This window comes from Orycteropus afer, unplaced genomic scaffold (genome assembly GCF_000298275.1).
Source record: "Orycteropus afer afer isolate SDZICR_OR568_19922 unplaced genomic scaffold, OryAfe1.0 scaffold00026, whole genome shotgun sequence".
NCBI classification, from domain to species: Eukaryota; Metazoa; Chordata; class Mammalia; order Tubulidentata; family Orycteropodidae; genus Orycteropus; species Orycteropus afer.
In genome coordinates, this window is record NW_006921613.1 from 1,335,649 (window position 1) to 1,347,216 (window position 11,568).

General features: G+C 37.4%; 1 protein-coding gene across 1 annotated transcript in view; it reads left to right on the top strand.

Annotated features, from left to right (window-relative positions):
- Positions 1-9,669, top strand: part of DNAAF4 (dynein axonemal assembly factor 4) — a 63,228-nt gene extending 53,559 nt beyond the window's left edge. Inside the window, exons 7-9 of the mRNA XM_007935148.2 lie at positions 3,605-3,758; positions 5,612-5,717; positions 9,560-9,669. Of these exons, the coding sequence (XP_007933339.1) occupies positions 3,605-3,758; positions 5,612-5,717; positions 9,560-9,669 (370 nt within the window). The remainder of the gene's footprint in view (positions 1-3,604; positions 3,759-5,611; positions 5,718-9,559) is intronic.
- The last annotated feature ends 1,899 nt before the right edge of the window (positions 9,670-11,568 follow it).

The following is an 11,568-nucleotide window of genomic DNA, read 5'->3' on the forward strand; positions in this document are numbered from 1 at the left end:
AACAGATCTGTCCTGGAGGAAGTGCAGCCAGAATGCTCCTTGGAAGCAAGAATGGCCAGACTTCGTCTCACCTACTTTGGTCATGTTGTCAGAAGGGGCCATTCCCTGGAGAAGGATGTCATGCTTGGTAGGGTGGATGGTTGACGAAAGAGGGGGAGGCCTTCAACGAGATGGATTGACATGGTGGCTGCAATGATGGGCTCAATTATAGCAGGGATTGTGGGGCTGGCGTGGGATCGGGCAGTGTTTCGTTCTGCTGTGCATGGGGTCGCTATGAGTTGGAAACGACTCAATGGCACTTAACAACAACAGTAGAATAGAGAGATTGAAGGAACTTGGAGCTTGGTAATGTCTTTAAGCTGCTGATCACATTGGGCATTGAGCCACATCCTTCTGGACTATTTTTTATGTGATATCATTTATTTCCTTATTTGTTTAAGGTAACAGTCCTTGCAGTCAGAAATGTCGTGATATGAGGCATTTCAGAAACAAACTGTTCTCAGAGAATTAGCTTTTCTAGTTTGTGCAAATTATTTTAAGCTTGAATTAGATTTAGCTTTGATGTCACCATGGCACCATCTTATCTTTTACTCATGATTTACTGTTTGCTCTAATGGGTCTACTTTTGATGTCATTGTGTTTAATATTCCAGAGCTGTGAAGTATGTAGTACAATTGACTGGAAATGAAATCATTGTGTTACTTATATGGCATTTTTATACTTGGCAGATAATTTTCTGTTTCCCTTTTGTTGTATATTTTTCAAATTTTTTTATAAATAAGAACAAAAAATAAATGTAATATTTAAAATAAATCCTTTAATCATGTAGATCTCATTATCTGAGGAGAACTTCAGGGCACTTGACCTATAAGCGTGTATCAGTTAGGATGCTTTTGTTTGCAAAAATCAGAAAAGTGAATTCAAATGGCCTTTATGCTAAAAAGAATTTATTGGCTTACATAACCAAAGAACTCAAAACTCACTGTCTAGTTGGATCCGACTCATAGCGACCCCTCCTTGGATTTCCAAGGTGGTATCACTACAGAAGTAGATTGCCTAATCTTCCTTCTGAGGAGTGGCTGGTGGGTTTGAACCACCACCCTTCTGGTTAGCAGTCAAATGCCTTAGGCACTATACCACCAGGCAAAGCTTGATCCAGCAGTTCAACTGTGTCACCAAGGACTCAGTTTCTTTCTGCCCTTTTATTCCTTCCATACTTCCTTAGTTTTAGCTTTATTCTAAATGTTAGCTCTTCTGGTAGTAGGGAACTCAGTTTGTAGGTTGCCGGGGTGGGGAGGGAAGGAGAGGGATTAATTTCGGGCTAGTTGGGGCCCACACGCTGATGTGGGTAAGGGGAGAGATGTATGAAAAGAGTCTGTGATAACCATGATAACATTAGGAAGAGGGAGGACACCAAATTGTGCACATAGGAGATAGACGACAGATGCTAATACCAACCAATGTGTCCACAATACCACATTGCCATTAACACCAAACACCAGGCTACAGATAAACACACAAACACCTGAGAGGATGAGATGGGAGTCAGTGAACAGGAGTGTACTCTAGACCAAGGATCGATTCAGCAGAGGCTAATCTTGCACAGATACCAGATACAAAATACCCATAATCCTTACAGAAACAACAGACGATAGACACAGAGTAATCCCCCACAGACACCCAGACACGTGGGAGAGAGATCCAACAGATCTACTTTCTCAGGACCATAGTACTGGGGGACACCAGGCTCAATTGGCACAACAAAATACATAAAAGCCTTGTTCCTCATCCTGCATTGGTGAGTAGCAACTGGGGTCTTAAGCTTTCAAGTGGCCATCTAAGGTGCAGCTAGCTAATGGTCTCCTATCATTGGAAGCGAAGAGTGCAAAAAAAAAAAAACCAAAAACCAAGGGCATTGGAAGTAATCAGCCCTAGGACATGATGGCCCTTGAGACCAGAAGAACTAGATGGTGCCTGGCTACCAATGCCAATCACTCAGGGTAGGATCAAATCTGGAGATCCTGGATAGAGTAGGAGGAAAAACATGGAACAAAATCCAAAAACTTAATAATAACCAGAATTACTGGTCAGATGGAGTCTGGTGAGACCCCCCAATACTATGGTCCTGGGATACATTCTGGGCCTGGAATAAAGCTCACTCCCAAGGGCTGGCTCTCAGCCCAATAGTAAACAAGATGTACATGGAGACTACTCAACCCAGGGTGACACACCCACATACTCTATTGAAATGCATTCCTTGGAGCAATTGACCATGGGGTACCAGAGGGGCAACATTCACACAGAAGAAATGCAGGACACACAGGAGTGCATGACTATGAGGGGCACGTGGAGGGGTGGTTTACTGGGCAGGGAGGGGAGGACACTGAATTAGGGTTGGGCATGGTAAATGGGGAGTGAAACTAAATGTACACGTAGTGTTGAATGTAAAACAAACTCTTAAAATAAAAAATAAATGTCAGCACTGATTTGCACTTTGTGCTTTCCTCATTCATTTCCAGCAGGGGGAGAAGTTTTCCCAACTTTCATTCTCAAACCTAGGAACTCGGCATCCCCAAAAAAACCAAAACCAAATTCACTGCGATCGAGTAGATTCTGACTCATAGTGACCCTCTTTGGGTTTCTGAGACAGTAAAGCTTTATGGAAGTAGATTGCCCAGTCTTCCTTCTGTGATGTGGCTAGTGGGTTTGAACTACCAACCTTCTGGTTAGTCAAAATACCTTAGGCACTACATCACCAGGCATCCTTGGGTGTCCCAAATGGTTAAGCCCTCAACTATTAACCAAACAGTTGGTGCCATCAAACCTATCCAGAGGGGCCTTGAAAGAATGAAACCAAAAAACCAAACTCACTGCTGCCGAGTTGTTTCCAACTCAATAGTAGCCCCTACTTGGATTTCTGAGGCGAAAGCTCACCAGAAGTAGATTGCCCAATCTTCCTTCCAAGGAGTGGCTGGTGGGTTTGAACTGGTCAGCAGTCATATGCCTTAGGCACTACACCACCAGAGCTCCCCTAGAAATCTAACTTGAAAATTCTATGGAGTAGATACAGTTCTATTCTGAAACACATGGGGTCTCCATAAGTAAAACTTGACTTGATGGCACCTTTTTTTTTTTTTCCTACCTTTGGAAACAAAATCACAGACTTCATTCCAAATAGACCAGCTTGGATCACAAGCCATTCCTGAGTCAATCACTGTAGCAAAAAGGATGCATTATGCCTACTAGTTTAAGCCACTTATGGTGTCCTCTAGGTGTTGGAGGTGAGGTCAGTCCCATTCAGACTCCTTCCTGATATGTGTTGTTGTTGTTGTTATGTGCCATCGAGTAGCGACCCCACCTTGGGTTTCCGAGGCAGTATCACTACGGAAGTAGATTGCCCCATCTTCCTTCCGAGGAGTGGCTGGTGATTTCGAACCGCCAGCCTTCTGGTTAGCAGTCAAGTAATCAGTGCTGCCAACAATGTTCATTGTACAGGGAGTATAGCAGGAGGTAAGCCATTCCCTTTGCAAAATGTGATGAGGTATTTTTCTGTGTTCCTGTTTCAATGTTACAGTGTTTTTCTCTTCTGTTTTTGTCTCCTTAGTAAATTGTTTGCAACAGAAAATTATTTGGCAGCTATTAATGCATACAACTTAGCCATAAGACTAAATAATAAGATTCCGTTACTGTATTTGAATCGGGCTGCTTGTCACCTAAAACTAAAAAACTTGCACAAGGCCATCGAAGATTCTTCTAAGGTATATGTATATACATATATATTTATATATAGTGTTTTAAATTGTTACCCTCTTATTGCTTTAAATAATACCGCTGTATTTTTTTCTGTTAAATATCAATACTTAAGGTAAAATAATTTAAAAAATCATCTTGCTTATTATATCCTACTGCCTTTTTTTTTTTTAAATGAATAAGGAACTGGTGTTCCTTAAGATTTCAAGTTAGATTAGAAAACTCCTGTGAACTGTTACTATATTTCCTTGGCATTAGTTGAAATTCACAAGGAAATTAGTAAATGGTTGTCAGTTTGTAACTTTTTCTCTCTCAAAGTTTTCCATGTTTAATGAAAAGTAGAAAGAAAAAAACTTGGTATTTCCTTGTTATTACTACCACGTGCAAAGTGAAACAGTATTGCCATAAAAATTTCCTTTTTTAAGGGTAACCAAACCAAACCAAACCAAACTCACTGCCATCGAGTTATTCTGACTCATAGCAACCTCCATTGGGTTTATGAGGTAGTAAATCTTTACAGAAGTAGATTGCCCATTCTTCCTTCATAGAGTGGCTGGTGGGTTTGAACCACCAACCTTCTGATTAGCAGTCAAATGCCTTAGGCACTATGCCATCAGAGTGCCTTTTTAAGGCTAACAGTATATCCTAATTTCCAGTAACTATATTTCTGGTTAATATGTTAAACTAATATAGTTTTATCTCTTTTTTTCTATATCAGGGTAACTTGTGTTCAGGAAGCACCATGTATAAAATCTCTTATGTGGCTCTTTAAGATTGAGGCTATGGAAGAAACAATCAAATCCTTGTAGCTCGAGCTCATCAAGCTACGGAAGTTATAATTTTTATGACCCAGTTTTTCTTCGACTAGCACAATTCCTTGCATCAATGCACCAATAAATATTTAGGCAATGAATACATAAATTAAACCACCCAATTTGAATATAAAACCAACAAAACCAGACCTGTTGCCATCAAGTTGATTGTGACTCATGGTGACCCCATGTATTACAGAGAACAGCTCTATAGGGTTTTCTTGGAAGCAGACTGACAGTTCTTTCTTCTGTGGTGGGTTTGAGCCAACAATCTTTTTGGTTTGTAGCTGAGAGCTAACTGTTTGTGCTACCCGGGGTCATACTTTGAATACACAAGACCACACATGCTGTTTAATTATTCAAATTGGTAAAGGTAAAGTTGTGGAGATTTCAGATGTTGAGCCAGATCATAACTTAAGGAGAGGATATAAATCCTATATAGAACAGTTGAAGAACTTAATTGTTCAACATAAATATAAGTACACCTGCTCCTCACTTACCAACTGTCTCATTATCCAACATTTTGCATTTATGGCAATAGTAAAAAATCTACTTCTGATGTTTTGCACATTAATAACATACATTGGCAGTAACGAATGCTGAGGTGCAAGCAGAGAATAACACTGGCTGTGATGGTTAAGGTCAGCTTGATTGGATCATGATTCTCAGTGGTTTAGCAGTTACATAATGATGTAATTTGGTGATTATGAAATGCTATAACTTGGGAGTTATGTAATAATGTCATTTGGCAGTTATATAATGATGTAGTCTTTCTCCGTTTTGTGATCTGACGTGGTCTTCCTCCATGTTTGCATAATGCCAATTTTTACATGATGACCCAATCTTTGGAACTTAACCATGATGATAAGTGAGGAGTGGGTATATTTGATAAATTCCTTTACCAGGTAAGCTAGAAATTTCAGTTGATAAGGGTTTCAGTTTGTTTTAATGTTAGGACTTTTACTGTGGTTTTGTTCAAGTTTAAATTAGAAGATCCTATCTTTCCATTATTAATTATAGTGTTTGTTTCCTTTTTATTGATTGGTCAGGCACTGGAATTACTGACACCATCTGTTGCAGACAATGCTAATGCAAGAATGAAGGCACATGTAAGACGAGGAACAGCATTCTGTCAACTAGAATTGTATGTAGAAGGTAAGAAATTGATGGAAATGCTTTAAGTTTCAAGGTATTCTCTGAAAAAATGTCACTGTCATTATTTAAGATCATAACTTTTTTAGGACTCCTTTATTTTACCTTTTGGCATTTATTATCTGACAAAATGATTTTGAAATATTTTCAAAATCTCATTATTCTAACCAATTCAAACCCAATGTCATCAATTCCAACTCATAGCCACCCTATAGGACAGAGTAGAACTGCCCCATAGGGCTTCTTGGGCTGTAATCTCTATGAAAGCAAACTGCTACATCTTTCTTCTGTGAAGCAGCAGATGGGTTCAAACCACCAACCTTTTGGTTAGCAGCTGATCATGTAAGCACTGTGCCCCCAGGGTTCCTTCTCATTATTCTAGAAAGGAATTAATACAGAACGTGAGTGGCAACTTTAGGTCAAAGAAAATACTCTGGGATCAGAGAACTTTTCTACAAAAAGATATGTCATAAACATGTAAGTGAGTTCCTTAAGCTATTATCCAAAAAACCAAACTCAATGCCATTGAGTCGATTAGACTCATAGTGACCCTTTCTTGGGTTTCTAAAGTGATATTTCTATGGAAGTAGATTACCCAGTCTTCCTTCTGAGAAGTGGCCGGTGGGTTTGAACAACCAGCCATGTGGTTAGCAGTCAAATACCTTAGGCACTATGCCACCAGAGCTCCCTAAGCTATTATGGGAATGTGTGGAAAAAAAAGCTGCTTTGGTAATAACCTATATATATACATAAGGAGGTCTGGTGGTACATCACCTAAGGCATTGGACTGCTAATCAGAAGGTTGGTGGGTCAAACCCACCCCTGCTCCCTTGGAAAAAGGATGAGCAATCTGTTTCTTAAAGATTTACTGCCTCAGAAACCCAGTGAGGTTGCTAATGAGTTGGAATCGACTTAATGGCAGTGCTTCTTTATACACATAAGCCCAGAAGTAACTGCTTTATCACAGTGCATGAATACTGCTTATATTTTTGAGACTGTACTTAAGTTATATATCTTTTCTAGGTCTGTAATTCAGCCCTTTGTGTATAGAAAACCAAACTAAAACAAAACCCATTGCTATCGAGTCGATTCTGACTCATAGTGACCCCTCATTGGCTTTCTAAGGTGGTAAATCTTTATGGAATTAGATTTCCAAGTTTTCCTTCAATAGAGCGGCTGGTGGGTTTGAACTGCCAACCTTCTGGTTAGCAGTCAAATGCCTTAGGCACTGTGCCACAAAAGCTCTTTATGTGTATAGAAGCCATAGCATATATTTGTTTTTGCATTTTAAATAATATGTTTAGTGAGTGGTTGTAGTTACTTACATTGTCTGGAAGGCAAAATTTTGTCAAAGCCCAATGTGTATAGCTGTCGATCTTCAATATTGGTGGATTCTATATTGAAGAATTTTCCTACTCACTAAAATAAGCTTGTAACCCCCAAATTAGTACTCATGGTGCTTTCACAGGCATTTGCAGACATGCATAGAATGGTGAAAATTTTTGAGTTGCTCTACAGTCATTTCCCCAGCTGAGGCTGAAGTTGAACAAGGTGACTCTGCCTTCTTATTTCAGCTCTCATATTGTAAACGGATGTCCTTTTCATGTTCTATTTAGTGCCCAGTTTTATGCTTTTGGTGGTGATTTTGCTATTTAAGACAGCTCCCAAGCATAATGCTGAAGGGCTATCTATTGAACACACTAGGAGGCTGTGTTGTGCCGTACAGAGAAAAAACAGGTGTTAGATAGGCTTTCTTCAGGTATAAGTGCTGTTGGCTGTGAGTTCAGTGTTTATGAATCAACAGCATGGTACATCCACAAAAAGGAAAGGAAATGCAGTGATTTGTATGTGAGGCCACGTCAAAAAGTTCTCAGGTAACATATATAGTACATCACGAAGCTATGGAAAAGTGGCTAAATTTGTGTGTTCACGAAACTACGACCAATAAACAAAGTGTAGTGGACAGCATTGTTGAAAGGCTGAAACTCAAAGAAATTTATGGTCATATTACCCAGTGTCAGGAAAATTTTAAACCCTTCCTAGCTAGTGTTTTATTATAAAGAAATGCTGCATATCATTAATAATTTTGTAAGAAATATTTATCAAATAAGGTATCTTTAAACAGAAGCACACATAAAATAAGGTTATATATTAATCATTTGATGAAAATGTTATGATCAGACAGGGCAGGAACTTAACCTCTGAATTTTTTCTAGGAATTAGTATTTGTTAATTCAGTGTTCATGGTGACTTTATACAATTATTGTGAATAATAAAAACAAACTGCATTTGTTTTTATTTTATTTTTGCATTTTTAATAATATATTTAGTAATTATTTGCAATTACTCATTTTGCCCCAAATGCAAGATTTTATAGTAGCCAGAATTTATCTTCAACATTCCTCTTCCCATATCTCCTTGCCCAGATGTCTCATTTAGCATCTTCACTCAAGGTCTACTCTTTTTTTTTTTTAAATATTTGTGTGATTTGGGTGAAAGTTTACAGAGCAAATTCATTTTCCATACAGCAGTTCACATACACTTTGTCTGATGACAGTGACTGCAATTTCCCTCAGTGCAACAGCTCACTTCCCACTTCCTCCCCATAGTTACCTCTTCCCTGTGTCCTTTCCTCCCATGCACTCTTGCCCCCTGAGTTTTCTCCTTGTGCATACACAGCCCTTCTAAGCTCATGTGAATGATCTCTCCAAGCAGTGTATCTACCCAGTGTAAATGTTTATTTAGTTCATGTGCCTGTGTTTTGTTTGGCTGGAAGCCACAGGAGTGGGTTCAATTCCAGACCTGAAGAGCAGCTGTGGGCCATAGTCTCAGAGGTTCAACTAGGCTCTATCAGTCCCTTTTTTTAAATGATTTTGAGTTTTGTTTCAGGGTCTACTTTTGATGATGCCTTTCCAAGGAATGATCTCCAGCTCATAAATTTTATTATATCTACCTTTGTTTTTAAACTTGGTCCTGACATTTTTAGGAGATTTTTCTAACTAGAGCATCCAAATTAGGTTTATATGCTCCATCTTTGTTTTAGTTTCTTATCTAGCTTCATGAGGACAAAAATGATCAAGACATGGGTGACATAATGTAAACTAGTCTTTAGAAATTATAGCATGATAGATTTATTTGAGAACAAGGACTTTTATTTTAAAGATGAGAAAATGGAGGCTTGGAGAAGTTAAGTGTTGTATCTGAAGTGACTTGGCAAATTAATAGTTCTTTAGTTAGAATAATTCAGGTTTTTTACTTTTAAAGAAATATTTTTTTCACAGCTTTTTCGGTAAAGATTTAGATTCATTTACATATTCTTAACAGCTAGTCCATAATGTTTTCCTTTTCAAACAATTTTCCTCAAAGGAATTCTGTAGATAATTACAGGAAAAAAAAAAACCAACAACTATTACCATAAACTGGTCTATTTTATATAAAGAATGAATTGAGTCTATAAAAAATATTTTTAAAAGTCTGATTTTCTAAGTAAGGTATCATTTATTATCTTTTCCTTGAAGTGATAAAAATGCCCTTTGGATATATAAAAGTTTATTGAATCTGTTTATACTTTAATGAGTTTAATCTGTTAACTTATTTGTACATCAGTCTGAAATAACTGTTTCTTACTGAACTCTGAATGAAATCACTGTATTTATTCCTGAAATCACTGAAAATTTTTGTAGTTAGAGATGTTACCATGTGTGAAGAAGGGAATCTGCATTAATACTTAATACTCGTCCTGAACCATGTTCTTAGTGATTATTATTTTTAAAGAGTATTATCTAGATAAGACAAGTATTTATAAAATATTCATTTTATTGATCATCATTACTGTATAAATTTAGGCCTACTGGATTATGAAGCTGCACTTAAGATTGATCCATCCAACAAAACTGTACTAAATGATGCTGAGAAGATTCGGAATATAATTCAAGGAACAGAACGAAAATCTTAATAACTACTAGAGGCAACAAGATATTATTTTAAATTTATAAAAAAATAACAGGTTAGGGATCTCTGTACTTACTATGGTTTATTGTGCAGAATCACTTTCTGTTTAGTACTATAGTTCTATATAGGGCAAAATATTATAAATCTAAAGAAAATGAAATGTTTCGTTTGATAGTTTCTGATTAAACAAATCAAAATAAGAATAATCAATTTTGATTTTTTTCTACTTTATATTAGTACATAGCTTAATGATGCATTTTTTCTAATTGGATTGAAGTTGCCATTGTAACTAACCAAATAATTTGTTTGTGTGATGATTACTAGGACACTGATTGTTTTAAAACAACATAGACTTGTCAAGTAAAAGATTGTATTTATAAAGTTTTTTTTTTAATTAAATATACTTTTTAATGGGAGCTCTGGTAGCGTAGTGGCTAAGGCACTTGACTGCTAACCAGAAGGTTGGCAATTCAAACCCACCAGCCACTCCTCGGAAGGAAGGTTCCGTAGTGATACTGCCTTGGAAACCCAAGGAGGGGTCACTATGAGTCGGGTCTGATTCGATGGCACATAACAACAAACAACAGCATACTTTTTAATTGTCTGAATGATTGGCCGTGGTATAACCAGTACTGATAGGTTTTTATTCAGTTGCCAAATATACAGAACCTTCCCCTGCCCCCCAGTACTTCCCCAATATCTGAGGTTAGACCAGCTGCCTAATAAAACAAATGTTTGGAAAACCTTATCTTCAGCTCTAGTTGTAGGCAATGTTGCCCTAAAAATTGATCATATTTCATAACACTATCTGGGGAGATAAGTTTTGTAGTGTGATTGTGTCCTTGTACTTTTAAATATATCAGGAAAGAAAAACACGGCAAAGGATGAGATGATAAATTAGACTATTACAGTACTGGCTTTGGATTGCACCACCAGGTGTGTTGTATCACTGTGTGATGATGCAAGCATTAAACACAATAGTATAGCTTCCCTTTTGCATGTAGTAGTCGTCACAGAGTATATTGAAAGGATTTTTAGTAAAACAAAACAGGATGAATTTTTACACAGTTTTTAAATGTTGTCATTCAAGTGGATCATAAAACTTAAAAAATCATCATATTTTTAATGAAAATATACATAGCAAAACATGTTCTCATTCAACAATCTATAAGTGACAGTCTGTGACATTTGTTACATTCTTTATATTGTGTCAACTTTCTCATTATTTCTGTTCTACTTGTTTCACTCCCATTAACTTAGATTCACTACCTCCCCACCCAAACTTTCCATCTGTGCTTTAAAGTAACTGTTGTTTATTTGGTCTTATATAGATAACATCTTAAAAGAGAACAGTATTCAAGGAATACATGTTTTACTTTTTGAGCTAAGCTGCTATTCAGTTTAAAGGTGACTTCAGGTAATAGTTTTGCTTCAAGGTTTAAAACGTATCTCAGAATAGTAGTCTTGAGGATTCTTCCAGCCTCAATGGGTCCAGTAAGTCTGGACTCAAAAAATTTGAAGTTGAGTTCCACATTTTTCTCCCTATCAGGATCCATCTATTGTATCCCTGATCAGAATGTTCGGTAGTGGTAGCTGAGCACCGTCTAGTCCCTGTGGTCTGAAGGTAAAGTAAGTAAGTAGGTAGTGGTTCCTGGAGATAATTAATCCTGTAATCTGGTTCTTTCTATGATTCTTGGGTTTTCTTCTTTCTCTTTTGCTCTAGATGAAAGAGACTGTCAGTTGTAACTCAGCCAGACACTTGTAAGCTTTTAAGACCCCAGATGCTACCCACCAAAATATGAAGTAGAACATAAGCTTTAAAAACTATATTATGCCAGTTGATTAGATTATTCCATGAGACTGTGATCCTAAATCTTCAAACCACAAAAATCTAATCCCACGA